At 45.8% G+C, this 20100-nt stretch overlaps 1 protein-coding gene across 1 annotated transcript in view; it reads left to right on the top strand.

Annotated features, from left to right (window-relative positions):
* Positions 1 to 20100, top strand: part of LOC124606925 (dual oxidase maturation factor 2-like) — a 713401-nt gene that overhangs the window by 453200 nt on the left and 240101 nt on the right. The window contains exon 5 of the mRNA XM_047139039.1: positions 14817 to 15033. Within this exon, the coding sequence (XP_046994995.1) occupies positions 14817 to 15033 (217 nt within the window). The remainder of the gene's footprint in view (positions 1 to 14816; positions 15034 to 20100) is intronic.

The raw sequence follows: 20100 nt of genomic DNA, 5'->3' as shown, positions 1-20100 counted from the left end.
GTGATGGTATGGGGTGCCATTGGTTACACGTCTCGGTCACCTCTTGTTCGTACTGATGGTACTTTGAAGAGTGGACGCTACATTTGAGATGAGTTACGACCCGTGGCTCTACCCTTCATTCGATCTCTGCGAAACCCTACATTTCAGCAGGATAATGCACGACCGCATGTTGCAGCTCCTATACTGGCCTTTGGGGATACAGTAAATGTTCGACTGCTGCCCTGGCGAGCACATTCTCCAGATCTCTCACCAACTGGAAACGTTTGGTCAGTGGTGGTCGAGCAACTGGTTCGTCACAATACGCAAGTCACTATTCTTGATGAACTGTGGTATCGTGTTGAAGCTGCATGGGCAGCTGTACCTGTACACGCCATCCAAGCTCTGTTTGACTCAATGCCCAGGCGTATCAAGGCCGTAATTACGGCCAGAGGTGGTTGTTCTGGGTACAGATTTCTCAGGATGTATGCATCCAAATTGGGTGAAAATGTAATCACATGTCAGTTCTAGTATAATATATTTGTCCAATGGATACCCGTTTATCATCTTCATTTCTTCTTGGTGCACCAATTTTACTGGCCAGTAGTGTAAGTACCATCGAGCACGTGGGGGATGCGATGGACAGACATTCTGCAGCACGTCCGCATGCACCATAGAATATCTAAATGTCGTTAACGACGCTGCTGGAGAAATGGAACACCCTACCACAGGGACTATTTACCAACGTTGGCCAGCATCAGAGCACGCTGCAGAGAAGCCATCACCGTCCGTGGTCATTACACATCCTATTAAGAACCATGTCCCGCTCTCGATGACTTCAGCTTCATTATAGTCTTCGAATAAATGAATCATTTCCATTCTTCTCATTGTGCAATCCCTTTTGTTGCCTTCTGTTGTATGTTGTAGCAGTTCTTCCTGTGTATGGTCCAAGTTAATCGAGCGTTGTTATCCGACAGGGACACGTCGCGTGAAAATTAAAAGTTTGGTACATCAGATGCTGCAACTGAAAACAATTTTTTTATTTGAGGCCAGGGAAGCGTCCCTTAGCTTTAGTGTTAATCTGTGAGTGTCTATTATACATGTAATGATTGCTATACTCGTACATTTTTATGAATATTTCAGTCTCTAGGAAATGGTCGGTTGACCGAAACTGGTATCTATGTGGAAGCACACACCGCAATAGCTTTCGGTGGTTCCATTATGTTGTTTTTTTTTTTTAAATAGACCGAAGCAGTGTTTACAGAGACCTTATTGTTTTGTACAATATTATCAGCTCTTGAAGACTGTTACAGAAGTGCCTGGAAAATAAGCGAGCACAAAAGGAAGGAAGGCAGGCCTAACACTTGGGGCACTATTACGGCGCTTAGATAAGCTCCCAGCGCGCTCACCGGCTGCGTGCTATTAGGTCCGCGAGCGCAATTAACGCAGTCGATTGAAAACGCCGATAGCGGCGGGTCGCCGGGTCGACTCTGGGCCGTGTTTACCCGGCCTCTGTCCGCACGCCTGTTAACCGCGTCGTTACGCCGGCTATGGCGCCACCTTAATAGCTATCCGCAAATGGTAGCGGTTGCTGCGACCACAGAGCGCGCCAGCTCTGAGGTAAAGTTGTGAGCCTTCCACACTGAGCGGTTAATTCTACGGGCCACGTGGAAAAATAACTACTGGATCGGAAAGAGACGTAGAATCCGAACTGTGCAAAAAGAAAGATGCCAATACATTACTGTTGCAGTTGAAACGTTTCTTCTGTTCGTCTTCGGAGATATCGTCGCGCTGAGCGAAGTTCCAGTGGAAGCCGCGCCCAGAATGCACACAGCGATGTTCGGCACGCGAGGCAAATTACACAACGTGTAGATTTATTCGGGAACGTTTATTGATGCACCTAGATTAATTCTTCATCTATCTTTATCATGAAGCGTACCACAACCAAACATTAATTGAATGAATGCGGCATTTTTCCTACGTGGACTCTTATTTATTTAATGTTTCTGTCTTACCACAATGGGTTTCGGCTTGTGAAGCCATTATCTTGAAATATAGCTAATGTATAAATTGGCAACGTCTTCACAGTCTGTCTCTCCATTCGTACTGCTTTACAAAATGTAACTTTTCTTGATGTTTTGAAAAGTTCTTAATGGAATTCCGCACCCACACACGACAACGCACTCTCAGTTTCGGTTGCCTATTTGAAAAGCAGATTTGTTAACCATGAAAGATGACCATAGGCCAACTCAAAAATTTACTACCAGTAACCGCAAACGAACACTGTAGGATGTGAAATGGTTGTACGGAAAAAGAAACTGGAACGACAAATGGAGAATGAGTACACTTATACATGGTGGTCAGAAGCTGTCTGCAAAACTTGTAAGGGTGTTTCAGGGTGTGTTGTGCTGATAAATAACGTTTAAGAAAAAAATTCGGTACGCTGCGCCGTTCCGGAGCTAATTAACATTGAAGGTAGACAATCAGGTCGTTGTGCACGCAAATTCAAGCGGCCCGCTGTGGACAGTCTCGCTAAACGTGGATTTCGTTGAATTTGTGTGCGCAACGACTTGATACGCTAACTTCAATGCTAATTGACTCAGAAACGGCGAAATGTTTGGAATTCGTTTCTCAACAGTTATTTCCCAGCACAACCTACCCTGCAACACCCTCCGAAGCTTGTCAGGCTTGTTTCTGACAACTATGTATCTTTCATGAAAATGCTCCTCCCCCCCTCCCCCCACATACACACACACACACACCGACACACCCACCCACCCACCCACACACACACACACACATCAGGTCCGGTTGATATAACCAGGTAGCTTTCGTTAGGTTAAACTGCTGTAAATCTGACTGAAGCGTGCGTCCACTGCGAGATCGGCAGACAATAGCAAGAACTCATAGACGCAGTAAGTTCGTGAAAGATCGGTTGTGACCTATTGCCCTAAAGCAGGTAAATATGTTCTCTATTGCAGACATCCCGCGCAGAGCCTTTCTCGCTTTATGTTCAAATGTGTGTGAAATCTTATGGGACTTAACTGCTAAGGTCATCAGTCCCTAAGCTTACACACTACTTAATCTAAATTATCCTGAGGACAAACAGACACACACCCATGCCCGAGGGAGGACTCGAACCTCCTCCGGGACCAGCCGCTCAGCCCATGACTGCAGCGCCTTAGACCGCTCGGCTAATCCCTCGCGGCTTCTCGCTTTATAATCGCAGCAGAAGAAAGTAAGGAGGTAAAGACAAATGACATGCTACCAAAGGTCAATTACAGTCAACAAAGAGAATAAATTTATTTGATCATGTACGGAACACAGTGCTGTCAGGTATTTCGCCAAGGGTGCGCGATTGTCTTATCTCGGACGTGTGAAATAGGTCTTGTAGATGTACAACAAGCGGGGTTCTCCACTTGTCGTATGGGCGTATTTGCAAGCGGCTTCTCGTGCTCGTGAAAGCAATTACTTTGTTGATTAATGCCCCCTAGCGTTAAAGAAACCAGCCGCAGACTTCTGTTGCTGATATATGTTCGGAGGACCGACGTCTAATCCTCCCAAAATCGTTGTCGCAGTTGTCTCATTTGTTACCGGGTGGGAGCAGCCTATACACACAGCTTCTCTTACACTGAGGTTCTGACAGGACATTTGCAAATAGAAGTAATTCTCCGTACGCTGCATCCCACACATTTGGCGTGCCGTGCCGCACCGCCTCTCAATTACTATTTTTGCTGCGCGGCAGAACAACATTACGAGTGCAAATTTACATACGCCTGCAAACCTGTTATTAATTAAGCCGGTAGGCAAGCGCGCAGCTTCAGGTAGTTTCGTAATTTGCAATTACTTTCGGCACATTCCATTATAATGATGCTTCATAAACGAGTAGGGAAAAGCGCAGTGTCGATTTCCACGGGTGTGCACACACGCGCGACGAACATGCTCGCGAGCGGCGTATGAGCTGTTCGGAGAGAGCTTTGCCTGAGTATTCAGTGATCTACGTTGCTTGCAAGTGCGTACATACTTACATACTTACGGGTATGCCACTGGCACAGTGCTGCCCCTCGAGCCTGGACGCCCCTCTGCACTCTGTGTCACAGAGAAAGATCGCATTGTAGTTTCTACTCTAAATCGAAGCACGAACAACAAAATGAAAAATCAAGACAAAAAGAAATTAAAGACATTAATTGCTATGGGGTATTGATTTATACCAATGGAACAAGTGGAAAATTTATGCCAGACCGGAATTCGAACCCTAGTCTCCTGCTTACAAGTCAGGTGCACTGACCATTACGCCACCCAGACACAGTGATTACCATCTCTGCACGCACTAACCCAACACGCCTCCCGTCAGACCCAAATTCTCAACTTATACCACACAACACTGACATAGTGCTCCTGTTTATTAGCCTCGTTCCCGTAAGAATTAGAGCTTGGTGTGCACCCGCACTGAAGGGATCATTAGCCATCATCGTCTTACTTAATTATGAATGTAGTGTCTGCTCTTTCTGACATGTCCGAAGGAACAGACACGATTTTGATACTGAAGCCACTATGAATCAAGACACAAAGGACTATATGCATATAGGTTCAAAGGAATTAGACATTAGCTACAAGTGGGCAACGTCTCTACATCGGTAGTGCGTGGATACACTATGAATTTGGGTCTGATGGGGGCTTGCTAGGGTAGACCTTTCAGTTGTGGTGACCACTGTGACCGGGTGGCCTAGTGGTCAGCGCCTAGTAAGCAGGAGAACAGGGTTCGAATTCAGGTCCGGCACAAATTTTCAAGTTGCCCCATTGATAGAAAGATAATGTCTGTAATTCCTATAACATAAAATAACAGATATCGAAATAAGTGACCAGCGGATAGGAAAGCACTTGAACTCGATCAATAAAGGAAAGGCTTCTGGACGTAACGGAATACCAGCTCGATTCTACATAGAGCATGCGAAAGAATTTGCCACTCTTCCATTAACAGTGTACCGTAGGTCTATCTAGGAGCGAAGAATTCCAAATGATTGGAAAAAGGTACAGGTCATTACAGTTTCCAAAACCGGTCGTCGAACTAACACCCAAAACTATAGGCCTATATGTCTGACGTCAGTCTGCTGTAGCATTTTGGAACATGTTTCATACTGGCGTCTTATGACTTTTCTTAAGACTGAAAATCTTCACTGTAGAAATGTACATGGGTTCGGAACACAATGGTCGTGTGAAACCCAGCTCGCTCTGTCCGTCCGCAAGACCCACAAAACAGCAGATACGGTCACTATGGTCAATGCCGTTTTCCTTGCCTTTCGGAAGACGTTCGGTATAATTCCGCACTGCCCCTACTGAACAAATTACCAGTACACGGAATATCAGTCCCACTGTGTGACTGGACTGAAGACTTCCTAGAAAACAGAACACAGCATGTCATTCTCAACAGAGAGAGGCCTTAAGATGTGAAAGTCACATGTAATGTGTGGTGTGCGTACTGTAAGACCTTCGGTACACACACCATCAGATTATTTGACTTGTCGCTCTAACGAAGTAGGCGAGTGTCAGCAATATGTCTCGTGGTCTTATCGTGGCGTGTTTATCTTCTGCCCTTAGGTCAGACGATAGAAATGCCACTTGCACGCTTAGAGTAGCAGATTGACGGTGACCAACTTTAAACAGAACTTGATTAATTTTCACACACATTTATTAAAATAATAACCAGCATAAATATTACATAACTTGGTTCTGGATGCTATTTACAATTGACAATCTGAAATTCCTTTGGTCTTGGTACGTTAATCTTATTCTCACATATCTCTGATACTTGATAAAGTGTCTATACATTTATCTTCATGGCTATGTACAGGAAGATGATAATCTTATTAGGCGCAGACTGAAACTTGATTATAGACTGGTACAGACAAATGCAGACTAATACAGACTGGTGAAGACTAATGCAGACTGGTACAGACAGGTGCAGATAAATGCAGACTAATGCAGACTGACTAATCGGAGGTCTGTACACTCATTATAATACCTCGAGCGTTCAGGTATCACTGCGCGAGTGTGATCCGCGAGGAGAAAAGGTTCTACGTTAGCAGCAATCTCATTGGCTGCGTTACATAGTAATACGCGGATCGGCGGAAGCAGAATTTGGTCCGTCTCTAAGACAGCGCCATCTCGTAGTGCGGAGACGGACGAGCGCTGCGCCTGCGCTGTTGTGCTTAGCAGGGCGCACTCTAGTGGGAAAGTTGTGTACGCGCTGTCTACGCGGAACTACACTCCTGGAAATTGAAATAAGAACACCGTGAATTCATTGTCCCAGGAAGGGGAAACTTATTGACACATTCCTGGGGTCAGATACATCACATGATCACACTGACAGAACCACAGGCACATAGACACAGGCAACAGAGCATGCACAATGTCAGCACTAGTACAGTGTATATCCACCTTTCGCAGCAATGCAGGCTGCTATTCTCCCATGGAGACGATCGTAGAGATGCTGGATGTAGTCCTGTGGAACGGCTTGCCATGCCATTTCCACCTGGCGCCTCAGTTGGACCAGCGTTCGTGCTGGACGTGCAGACCGCGTGAGACGACGCTTCATCCAGTCCCAAACATGCTCAATGGGGGACAGATCCGGAGATCTTGCTGGCCAGGGTAGTTGACTTACACCTTCTAGAGCACGTTGGGTGGCACGGGATACATGCGGACGTGCATTGTCCTGTTAGAACAGCAAGTTCCCTTGCCGGTCTAGGAATGGTAGAACGATGGGTTCGATGACGGTTTGGATGTACCGTGCACTATTCAGTGTCCCCTCGACGATCACCAGTGGTGTACGGCCAGTGTAGGAGATCGCTCCCCACACCATGATGCCGGGTGTTGGCCCTGTGTGCCTCGGTCGTATGCAGTCCTGATTGTGGCGCTCACCTGCACGGCGCCAAACACGCATACGACCATCATTGGCACCAAGGCAGAAGCGACTCTCATCGCTGAAGACGACACGTTTCCATTCGTCCCACCATTCACGCCTGTCGCGACACCACTGGAGGCGGGCTGCACGATGTTGGGGCGTGAGCGGAAGACGGCCTAACGGTGTGCGGGACCGTAGCCCAGTTTCATGGAGACGGTTGCGAATGGTCCTCGCCGATACCCCAGGAGCAACAGTGTCCCTAATTTGCTGGGAAGTGGCGGTGCGGTCCCCTACGGCACTGCGTAGGATCCTACGGTCTTGGCGTGCATCCGTGCGTCGCTGCGGTCCGGTCCCAGGTCGACGGGCACGTGCACCTTCCGCCGACCACTGGCGACAACATCGATGTACTGTGGAGACCTCACGCCCCACGTGTTGAGCAATTCGGCGGTACGTCCACCCGGCCTCCCGCATGCCCACTATACGCCCTCGCTCAAAGTCCGTCAGCTGCACATACGGTTCACGTCCACGCTGTCGCGGCATGCTACCAGTGTTAAAGACTGCGATGGAGCTCCGTATGCCACGGCAAACTGGCTGACACTGACGGCGGCGGTGCACAAATGCTGCGCAGCTAGCGCCATTCGACGGCCAACACCGCGGTTCCTGGTGTGTCCGCTGTGCCATGCGTGTGATCATTGCTTGTACAGCCCTCTCGCAGTGTCCGGAGCAAGTATGGTGGGTCTGACACACCGGTGTCAATGCGTTCTTTTTTCCATTGCCAGGAGTGTATGTACATAACATAATGTGTGACAAGGGAGTGTTATGGGTCCATTATTTTTCATAGTTCGCTGCGTAACGGGTATGAGGACTGATATTTTTATATGTGGTACCTTAATATGTACACACATAAGTGAGTCTTTTTTCTGTGCGTCAGTCTTCCCACGGATATCTCACAAACTTTACGATATGCTGTTGTCTGCACGGTCGTACTGCACCACTAAGTGGAGTAAGCCTGTCGGTATAGACTAACTGTATTACGTCCACGCACACACACTTCAACAACTGCCCAAGGGAAAATAAGCTTGCTCTTGCCACATGTACTTGGAGGTACTAACCAACGTAAAATCATACGACTTATAAAGGCTATAATAGTTGTGGGCTGGGGGGGGGGGGGGGGCTTCCATTTTGATGCAAATCTCACTGTCGCTCAAAAAAAGACTAATAATGGTGTCCTGGTAGGACGGATGCGTGGGTTCTAGGGCAGCACACATACAATAAAAGTACTACAGAATAGTGAATAGCAAAATACATTACAAGAACAGCTCCAGACTAACAGTACTCAGTTAAGTCTCTGCCGGCCGCGGTGGCCGTGCGGTTCTAGGGGCTCCAGTCCGGAGCCGCGCTGCTGCTACGGTCGCAGGTTCGAGTCCTGCCTCGGGCATGGGTGTGTGTGATGTCCTTAGGTTAGTTAGGTTTAAGTAGTTCTATGTTCTAGGGGACTGATGACCACAGCAGTTGAGTCCCATAGCGCTCAGAGCCATTTTTTAGTTAAATCTCTAGACAAGCGGTCTCCGTCCCTATACGATAATTCTGATCCCTGTTCGTTTCTTCTGAAGAGTGACCACTGGCTATCTCTCGGTCGTTCTTTCTATCTCACTCGATGGCTTGAAGACACGATGAATATTCTGCAGGAACTCCCTAGCAAGACTCGGATCGACTTACAACTTGCAACTGACAGTTTCTGCTCCTGCACGGCTACTTTTAGCGCGCGTCTCTCTTCCTGGTAGTCCTGCCGCCCCAAGGGTGTGTTTCTCGCGGGCAACGTGATTGGTTTGCGCACAGCGATGTTCCTGCTGTGGACAAACCTCCATGGTACTTCTGGCAATAACTGTCTAAATGTCTTCTTGAGTGGTATCTCAGTACACCACAATAATTACTAATGACTTAATTATTGATGTAACTTTGTTCAGTACACCGTCCTTAATTACTAATAGAAATATCTGCACTTATACCAGTATATATAAATTACTTAGTTGATGGCGTCCAGAGTTCCATGATGCTTTCACGGAGGATGCTGTTGTATGTAGAGAATTCGCAACGCTAGAAAATTGTAGCAAAACTCAGCAAGACGTGCACATGATTGATACTTGGTGCAAGGATTGGCAATTGACCTTCAACATAAACAATGTTGTGTTATGTGAAAACATAGGCAGAAAGCCATGTATTGTACGGTCACACGATTTGTGGACAAGCACTGGAAGGAGTTACTTGGATAAGATTTAAAATAGAACGAACACATAAAACTAATGTCGAATAAGGTAGATGCCAGAAGCCATTCATTGGAAGAATCCTCAAGAAATGTAGTGCATCGACAAAGGAAGCAGCTTACAAACACACGTTCGACCAGTACTTGAAAATTGCTCGTCGTCTTAGATCCGTACCGGATAGGATTGATGGAGTAAATAGAAAAGATCCAAAGAAAAGCAGCATTCGTAACAGTTCATTTAGCAAGAGCGAAAGCATCATGGAGATGCTCAGCCAATTCCAGTGGCAGACGCTGCAAGAGAGGCGTTCTGCATCACAGGATGTTCACTATTAAAGTATTAAGCATGTGCGTTGCCAGAAATTTCAGCCAAATACGACATAGTTCTTTCATCAAAGATATTACAGTACAAATATTCTGATTCTTGCAAAGTAAGTGTTTTAGCAAAGACACATTAATTTTATACTGAAGAGCCAAAGAAACTGCTTCTGAACACCACGTTGTAAGTAATCCAAGATATGCTCAATAATGTTCATGTCTGGTGAGTTTGATGGCCAGCGAAATTGTTTAAACTCAGAAGAGTGTTCCTGGAGCCACAATTTAGCAATTCTGAACGGGTGAGGTGTCGCATTTCCTACTGGAATTGCCCAACTCAGTCGGAATGCACAATGGACATGAATGGATGTAGGCGATCAGACGGGATACTTACTGTCAGAGTCGTATCTAGACGTATCTAGACATATCACTCCAACTGCACAAGCCCCACACCATTACCGAACCTACACCAGCTCGAACGGTCCCCTGCTGGCTGGCAGGATGCATGGAGTCATGAGGTTGTCTCCATAGCCGTATATGTCCATCCCCTCGATACAATTTGAAACGAGACTCATCCGACCAGGCAAAATTTTCCAGTCATCAACAGTCCAGTGTCGGTGTTGACGGGCCCTGGCGAGGCGTAAAACTTTGTGTAATGCAGTCATCAAGAACACACGAGTGGGCCTTCGGCGGTGAAAGCCCATATCGATGATGTTTGTTCAATGGTACGCACGCTGACACTTGTTGATCGTTCAAATGGCTCTGAGCACTATGGGACTTAACTTCTGAGGTCATCAATCCCCTAGAACTTAAAACTACTGAAACCTAACTAACCTAAGGACATCACACACATCCATGCCCGGGGCAGGATTCGAACCTGCGACCGTAGCGGTCGCGCGGTTCCAGACTCAAGCGCCTAGAACCGCTCGGCCACTCCAGCCGGCACACTTGTTGATGGCCCAGCATTGAAATTTGCAGCACTTTGTGGAAGGGCTGCACTTCTGTCACGTTGAACGATTTTCTTCAGTCGTCGTTGGTTCCGTTCTGCTGGATCTATCTCCAGCCGCAGCGATATGGGCGATGTGATGTTTTACCGGATTACTGATGTTCATAGTACATTCATGAAATGGTCGTGAGGGAAAATCCCCACTTCATCGCTACCTCGGAGATGCTCTGTCCCATTGCTCGTGCGACAACTATAACGCCACGTACAAACTCACTTGAATCTTGAAAAGCTGCCATTGTAGCAGCAGTAACCGATGTAACAACTGCGTCAGACACCTGCCATCTTATTTAAGTGTTGCCGACCACAGCGCCGTTTTCTGCCTGTTTACGTATCTCTGTACTTGAATACACACGCCGATATCAGTTTTTCGTTGGCGCTTCAGTATATATATTGAAAGGCAATGCCTCCCGACTTTCTTATTCTGTTCTCAGTATCGCTTGAGGTATTACATATCTTCCATATTACTCCGTCGACTCACCCACGTCGCTGACGCAAGTTGCAATCTTCTGCCAATAGAAGGCTCCGAATTGTAGCGTGTAATATGGCGGTGTGTAACGTAAGTTCGTCGGTGCATGCTACAATCGGCTTTCTAATTCAAAATACTCGTCTACAAATGTAGCATCCTCACCTTCAGCATGATAGTACCAGCCCACACATGAGCGCTGGGGCACGTATAAAAATCCGACGCCTTTGGTTCACTGCCATAGATCATCCTCCATACAATTACGACTTGACCTTATCCGATTTTCATCTGTTTCCCAAACTTAAAGAATGCATTCGATGATTTCGTTTTGATGGCCATGAAGCGGTGCAAGCAGAGGTAAGGTAGTGACTCCGTCAACAAAGTCGAACATTCTACAGTGACGTTATCAGCAAACTGGTGTCTCGTTGGGAGATACGTGTTCGTCACCAGGGTGACTATGTTGAGAAACAAATATGTAGATATGGAGAATAAAGGCGCAGAATGTTAATTACGTTTGTTTCATTTAATAAGCTTTGAGGGTTTCTTCGTAGGCATTACTTTTCAGCGCGTCATCGTAAACAGGGTGAGTCACCTAACGTTACAGCTGGATATATTTCGTAAACCACATCAAATACCGACGAATCGATTCCACAGATCGAACGTGAGGAGGGGGGCTAGTGTAATTGGTTAATACAAACCATCAAAAAATGCACGGAAGTATGTTTTTTAACACAAACCTACGTTTTTTAAAATGGAACCCCGTTAGTTTTGTTAGCACATCTGAACATATAAACAAATACCTAATCAGTGCCGTTTGTTGCATTGTAAAATGTTAATTACATCCGGAGATATTGTAACCTAAAGTTGACGCTTGAGTACCACTCCTCCGCTGTTCGATCGTGTGTATCGGAGAGCACCGAATTACGTAGGCATCCAAAGGGAACGGTGATGGACCTTAGGCACAGAAGATACTGGAACAGCACATTACGTCCACATGCTAACACCTTTTTATTGGTCTTTTTCACTGACGCACATGTACATTACCATGAGGGGTGAGGTAAATGTACATACGTGGTTTCCGTTTTCAATTACGAAGTGGAATAGAGTGTGTCCCACTGGAAACGCGTCGACGTATGTGGTATCAGCATGATGGTGCACCTGCACATTCCGCAATTACCACTAGGCTGACCCTCGACAGGATGTTCGACGGGCGTTTCAAGAGGCATAAATTGGCCAGCCCGTTCTCCTGATCTTACACCTCTGGACTTCTTTCTGTGGGGTACGTTAAAGGGGAATGTGTACCGTGATGTGCCTACAACCCCAGAGGATATGAAACAACGTATTGCGGCAGCCTGCGGCGATATTACACCAGATGTACTGCGGCGTGTACGACATTCATTACGCCAGAGATTACAATTGTGTGCAGCAAATGATGGCCACCACATTGAACATCTATTGGCCTGTCATGTCTGGACACACTCTATTCCACTCCGTAATTGAAAACGGAAACCACGTGTGTACGTGTACCTCACCCCTCGTGGTAATGTAAATGTACGTCAGTGAAAAAGACCAATAAAATGGTGTTAGCATGTGGACGTAATGTGCTGTTCCAGTCTCTTCCGTACCTAAGGTCCATCACCGTTCCCTTTGGATGCCTACGTAATTCGGTGCTCTCCGATACACACGATCGAACAGCGGAGGAGTGGTACTCAAGCGTCAACTTTAGGTTACAATATCTCCGGATGTAATTAACATTTTACAATGAAACAAACGGCACTGATTAGGTATTTGTTTATATGTTCAGATGTGCTAACAAAAGTAACGGAGTTCCATTTAAAAAAACGTAGGTTTGTGTTAAAAAACATACTTCCGTGCATTTTTTTAGGGTTTGTATTAACCAATTACACTAGCCCCTCTCCTCATGTTCGATCTGTGGAATCGATTCGTCAGTATTTGATGTGGTTTACGAAATATATCCAGCGGTAATGTTAGGTGACTCACCCTGTATATATATATATATATATATATATATATATATATATATATATATATATATATATATACTTTGATTATGCGTCACAAATGTCTCAGCAGTCAAGAATAAGAATAATAATGTAAACGTAATTTTAACAATGAAAATGAAAATGGAAAAAATTAAACAAAAGAACTTGAATGCAAACACAGTTTGTGCTTCGTTCCCTATCGGTACATTTAAACATAATTTAAATACCGTGTAAGTTATAAATAGTCGTATAAATGTAAAAAAGAGTTTTTCAAGTTTTATCGGATCGTGATGTATATTGAGGCGTAACGGAAATCGGATCTGGTATCCTTACCGAAGAGGACGAGCCCACAAGCGCGGTCAGGAATGGCCTGTCAGAAACGTATTCTTTCCCTAAAAAAGCAAATATAGCATTCAGTCCACGACTGAAAATAGTGACCCACACCGTTATTCTACAGACGTGTGTTATTCTGTTCATGAAGCGTTTGCACAGCTCTGACAGTCTCAAACCGCCAGCTTTCACTGCCTATAAAAAAAAGTGAAGCATTTGGAAGAGATGGAGAAAACTAACTGAAACTTCACGGGTTAAGAGGATATGTGATGTTATTCCAGTGATTATACTGCAATGTCGAGTCTCTTTTACAAAGAACTTGTTGGAGACCACTTAGCTGTATGACGTTGCACCCGCTTCTGGCTTGGATGCTTATACTGTTTCGATTGAAAAAGATATCACAAAGCTGCTGGGTCCTCACCTGAGGCAAACTAGACCGCAAACTAGCGCACTATAACTCTCCTGAGGAGTTGACGTTTGAAATGGCGGAGTTGACGTTTGAAACAGTCCCACACTTGTTACATCTGGAATGGCTGTGGGGATCTATCTGGTCGCTAGAGTACCTCAACACTGTGCAGACAGTTCATACAGACACCTGCCATGTCTGGATCAGCATTGTCCTCTTGAAAGATTGCACCATATTACTGTCGCGCGAGAAGAAATGCGTGAGCATGCAGGGTGTCCATGACGTACCGTGGTGCCATCAGAGTTTGCTTAACCACTACCAGTCGATCTCCTCACACCAAGACGTCCGAAACGATAGAAGAACAAGACCTCTTCCCATATCCCTGTCATACTCGCTGACGATGGTCATCGGGAGTGGTGCGGATCCGCAATTTCCTGATGTCTTGATGAACACAACGTGACACCAATTATCCGTGCTTCCTGATCTCGGCACCATCAAGACGCAGTCGTTAGTATTGTGGTGTTAACGGCACTCTGCACGTGGAATGGTAATTTCATAGTGCAGCTGCTGCTAGTCTCTGACCAGTGGTGTGGGATGACATCGAATTCTACGACACGCTAAGTTCGCAATACGGCAATCCCCCCTTGTGGTCAGACATAGTCGACTGAACACTTGATCTCACGTTTCCATGCAGTCAGACATTGGACTACTGTCACATCTGAGTGTCTCACATATCTAGACATTGCATGACACGACCAGATGGCAAACTGGGGACCCACAGTGAGGCTCTTCCCAAACTTCGTCAGGTGCCAGTAGGGCTGTCCCACAGGAGTACATGGCATCCTTTACAGTGATTGCTTAATATCTGTTCTCGCCCCTCTCATATTCTACAAGGCGAACAACACAAAACACGAACAACACTAATGCTCTCTGAGGGGTGGTCTACATATCACAGAGAATTGCAGCTCTAATCATTTACATACCTACAATTGGTCTGTACATGTCTTCTGGGTGCTTCACTTTTTTCGTGAGGCAGTGTATTTAGCTTAGACGCCTTTATTTAAAGCGACATCAGCAAGCCTGTTGCAAATGATTATCGCGCTGCGCGTACGTCACCAGCGAGTGTGGCTGAGCGACTGTCTCCTCTGTATTGCAGCGACCGGCGGGGGCAACGGGACGCAAGACATCGACTTCAACGAGCGCTTCCGGTGGGGGGGCCCCGGCGAGATGGGCGACAGCTACCGCGAGGCGCTGGTGCGCGGCCTGCCCTTCCCCATCCTGACGGTGGCCGAGTACCTCAGCCTGGGCCAGGAGGGCTTCGCCTGGGGCGGCCGCTACCGCGCCGCCGGCTACTACGGGTCCGTCTTCCTCTGGTAGGTGACACTTCACTTCAAAGTCTTAGCTGCTCCATTTAGGCTGTCGTCGAGCTCCTACTCAGCACTCTGCTGGCTACTTTCTACGTCTACTACTACATCCATGCCCTCTGAATCATTGTGGAATGCATAGTAGAGGATTGTGCTAAATACTGCCAGCTATCGAGTAGCCAGATTAATGTGGGCCTCACATTGCAGGGTTAACTAAAAGACAGGTATACTCCAAAATACACCTGTTTTTACTGGAAACTATTTACTATACTTACAAAATATGATTGATTGTGTTTGGTTTCTGTTATGAATGCCATTTCAACTTTTTCTTAAATCATCCAGTTACTCAGTTTTACTTCCCAATGAGCTAGAGACTTGAAATTATAAAAATAGCTGACAGCTGGATGTGAGTCCAGTATTAACTCACTTTCTTTCAGTCTGTTCGATAGGGTGAGAGTGAAAAATTGTGTCAATGTCTGACATCCAGGTTGTCCTGCAGGATCAATGCGTAGTGGGGGTAGTATCGGATTATGTTATTTCTTGTCTGTCTCTCTGTTCAGTACAAATTTTACAATGAATTCTAAGCTAATTTCCTGATTAGCCAGATACTTCAAATCTTAAATACAGCTCTGTACTGGATGACAATGCAATATTAACTAGCTTTCTTGTCTGGTGTATGGCAGAGTGTGCTCTGGGCACCACTGCCATTTCCCCTTTTGCCTGTTTCAGCCACGAACAGGTCGCAGGGAGAATAGTTGCTGATGAACCACTGTGTGAACTTGAATCTCTCTCATTTTTACCTTCACGGTCTTTTCGCTAGAAATAAACGGGAGCAAGGAATATATTAATGATGAGTCAGGTGAAGAGAAATTGAAATGTTCGTGAAAGTTATTACCACGTGTCCGTGTTGTAATCTCATCAAAATCTTTGGAATCGATCGAAAAATATCACACACACTCACATAAGTCCACAAAGCAGAAGATAATTATTTAACTAAAACTGAATTCTTAATGTATTACTTTTTAAATTGGATTAAAAGGTATAAAATAATTTCTCCTAGCCCCACACATATTCCTAACCCCATACAAACAGCCCTGAAAATTTGTGAGTTTAAATTTGTAACGGCTATGAAAATGGTTGTAAGATTTAAAACAAAAAACGTGGGGCAGATGCAATACAAAATTTACGCATAAACACTTTACCTACTTTCTATTATAGTATTTAATAACTGATGCATGAATAGTTCACCTTCTTACTATCATCCATTCCATGTACCCCAAACTTCTCGTTTTAAATCTTGCAAGAATTTTAAAAGGTATTAATAATCCACAGTTACAAAATTTCCGTACTATCTGTATGGTATTAGGAAGATGTATGGGGCTAAGAGAAATTACTTTACACATTTTAGACTGATTTAAAATCTTGGCGTTGTAAAAATTCACTTTTATATAAATAAATTTATTGTAGCTCTTGTCCTTTTTCTCACCATAGTCGTTAATATTAACATTCATATTATTATTTCTTCTTTGAGACTTGAAATCAAAACAATTAGTGCCACCAGTTAGCTGCTAGCTGACAGGTAGCAAGTCTGGTGTGAGGCTGCCACTTTTCTGGTTTCAGACTAATGTTCAGATTTTGTTGGAGTTGTCTGCCGTAGCCTTTAATTGTCCCCTATGACACCTGGAAAGCCTCAGGTCACCCTGAAACCGTAACAGGCTACTAGTCCTAATACTGAGTAGGAAGACGATGAAGAAGAAGAAGACAAAACAAGTTATACGACACATTTGCAAGCTCACTGCATTATTTATGTGATACTCACAGGAAACTGACAACTTATTTACAAAGTTACATATCAGACACACTGTATTTCGTGTCATTTACTTTCAGTTCTCTTCCGCAAAATAGAAATCCAGTTTTCTATGTTACTGCTTTTCATTTAGTTTTTTCCTGACGACGATTTTCTGGAGAGTTAAAACATCAGTACAGTCAAACGAATTTTGCCCAGCATACAGCGTCAAGAGTACGTCCAGAACGCCAAATTTTTGAAATGGCCTGTCACCTTGGACATGGCAGTGGCCGACGCCCTTCAGTTAACGATCGAGAGCAGCGGCGTATGAGAGGAGTTGTCAGTGCTAACAGACAAGCAACACTGCATAAAAAGAAACGCAGGAATCAATATGGGACGTGATGTTTGGTTTGTGATGATGTTTGGTTAGTGGGGCGCTCAGCTGTGAGGTCATCAGCGCCCCTACAGAGTCCTTATCTTTACACAGTCCAATCTTGCCACGAATGATGATGAAGTGATGAGAACAACACAAACATCCAGTCCCCAGGCAGAGAAAATCTCCAACCCGGCTGGGAATGGAAGCCAGGACCCGTGATCCAGAGGCAGCAACGCTAGCCACTAGACCACGAGCAGCGGACTCAGTAGGATACGTAAGCCAAATTTATGCGTCGGGACAGTGCGGCGAAATATGGCGTTAATGGGTTATGGTAGCAGACGACCTACGCCGTTTGCTAACAGCAGGATATCGCCTGCAGTGTCTCTTCTGGTCTCGCGACCAGATCTGTTAGTCCCTCAACTACTGGAAACCCGTGGGTTGGCCATATGAGCCCCGATTTTAGCTGATAAGAGCTGATTGTATGGTTCGAGTGTCGTGCAGATCTCACGAAGTCATGGACCCAAGATGTCAAGCTGGTGGTAGCTCCATAATGGTGTGGGCTGTGTTTAAATGGAATGGGTCCTCTGGTCCAGTTGGACCCATTAACTGGCAATGGTTGTGGTCGGCTACTTGGAGACAATTTGAAGTCATTCATGGAATTAATTCATGTTTCCAAACAAAGATGGAATTTTTATGGACGACAATACGCTATGTCACTGTGGCACTATTGTCCGCTGTTGGTTTGAAGAACATTTTGGACAAATGGAGAGAATGAACTGACCACTCAGATCGCCTGAAATAAGTCCCATCGACCATCTATTGGACGTAATCGAGAGGTCAATTCGTGCTCAAAATCGTGCATCGGCAGCACTTTCGCAATTATGGACGACTACAGAGGCAGCAAGGCTCAATATTTGTGCAAAGGACTTCCAACGACTGGTTGAACCCATGCCATGTCGAGTTGCTGCACTACACCAGGTAAAGGGAGGTATCCCATGTAATTCGATCAACTATCTACATCTACATCTACATGGTTAATCTGCAGTTCACACTTAAGTGCCTGGCAGAGGGTTCATCGAACCATTTTCATACTACTTCTCTGCCATTCCACTCTCGAATGGCGCGTGGGAAAAGGAACACCTAAATCTTTCCGTCCGAGTTCTGGTTTATCTTATTTTATTATGATGATCATTTCTCTCTACGTAGGTGGGCGTCAACAAAATATTTTCGCATTCGGAAAGGAAGTTGGGGATTGAAATTTCGTAAATAGATCTCGCCGCAAAGAAAACTGCCTTTGTTTCAGTGACTGCCACCTCAACTCGCGTATCATATCAGTGACACTCTCACCCCTATTACGCGATAACACGAAACGGGCTGCCCTTATTTGCACTTTTTCGATGTCCTCTGTCAATCGTACTTGGTACGGATCCCACACCGTGCAGCAGTATTCCAGCAGATGACAGACAAGTGTAATGTAGGCTGCCCCTTTAGTGAGTTTGTCGCATCTTCTAAGTGTTTTGCCATCAAAGCGGAGTCTTTGTTTCGCCTTCCCCACAATATTATCTATGTGGTCTTTCCAATTTTAGCTGCTTGTAATTGTAATTCCTAGGTATTTAGTCGAACTGATAGCCCTTAGATTTGTGCGATTTATCGTATGCCCAAAATTTATCGGACTACATAAAGTACTTCATGATCTACAGTTAAATACCAACGATGACGAGGAAGGAAGTCGGTCGAAAGCTTGAGACTACATGCAAATCTGAGATGGCAAGAAATCTGAAACAGGTATCCAACTTATATGACATTTTTATAAATTGTGAACATATGGTGTACGGCATTTTAAAATTTTGAAGTCTACCAGGCGATGACCTGTTGTCGAAACTAGTTCGAGAACGACAAAAATTTTAGCAGCTTTGTGATGCTTATATAAAAAAACGTTATTAATAAAAGTTTTGGTTCATAACTTAAGGTTTTAGGGACGTGAACGTACGGTACACACACACACACACACACACACACACACACAGAGAGAGAGAGAGAGAGAAAGACAGAGAGAGAGAGAGAGAGGGAGGGACATGCGGTCACCGACCCGGCCAGCTCTCCGCCACTAATGTGCAGTCGGTTTGGCGCTCATCAGGAGGTCGTGAAGGCGAAGGATGATGAAGGAGGGGGCGGGCGGCGCACCCTAGCGTGAACGGCCGCCTAATCGGCGCCGCTGGACACGGAAGATTCCAGCGCGGCGCCAGCAATTAGGCGTGCCGGAGCGCGTGCGGCTGGCTGGCGCCTAGTGGCGCGCTGCGGGCTGCGTGCCGCCCCTGCGCCGGCGACCTTGTGAGGAACGCCGCAGCCAGGAATAGCGCCAGCCGGACTGGCGCTATTTTTAGCGGCGCCCCTCACCGCTGCTGCGTGGCGCCACGTGGTGCGCACGCGGACGCCGAACTCCGCCGCTGTCGGCCCGTCCGGGTCGGCATCTGCGGGGGCAGCGTCAGCTTCCCGAGGGCCGGGCACTCCTGGCATCCTGTATACGGAGTCTCGACGACTCTGTCCTTACGGGGCGTCAGATGACGCGCACCTACCGTCACTGTAGTAGTGGCCGCGAGATACCAACGCAGCGCTAACTGGAAGAATGGAAACGCTACGGTTTTATAAACACGCAGTCCACAGAGGAGACAAAAGTCATATGATACCTCCTTATGATATGTCAGACTTCCTTTTGAACGTTCAAGTGCAGTAACTCGACATGGCATGAACTTAACAAGTTACTGGAAGTCCCCTGCAGAAATACCGAGCAGTGCTGCCTCTATGTCGTTGTTGTTGTTGTCTTCAGTCCTGAGACTGGTTTGATGCAGCTCTCCATGCTACTCTATCCTGTGCAAGCTTCTTCATCTCCAAGTACTTACTGCAACCTACATCC

The sequence above is a fragment of the Schistocerca americana genome, chromosome 3 (assembly GCF_021461395.2).
Source record: "Schistocerca americana isolate TAMUIC-IGC-003095 chromosome 3, iqSchAmer2.1, whole genome shotgun sequence".
Classification (NCBI taxonomy): Eukaryota; Metazoa; Arthropoda; class Insecta; order Orthoptera; family Acrididae; genus Schistocerca; species Schistocerca americana.
Note: the sequence above shows the minus strand (reverse complement) of the source record. Positions and strands in the feature narration are given on the sequence as shown.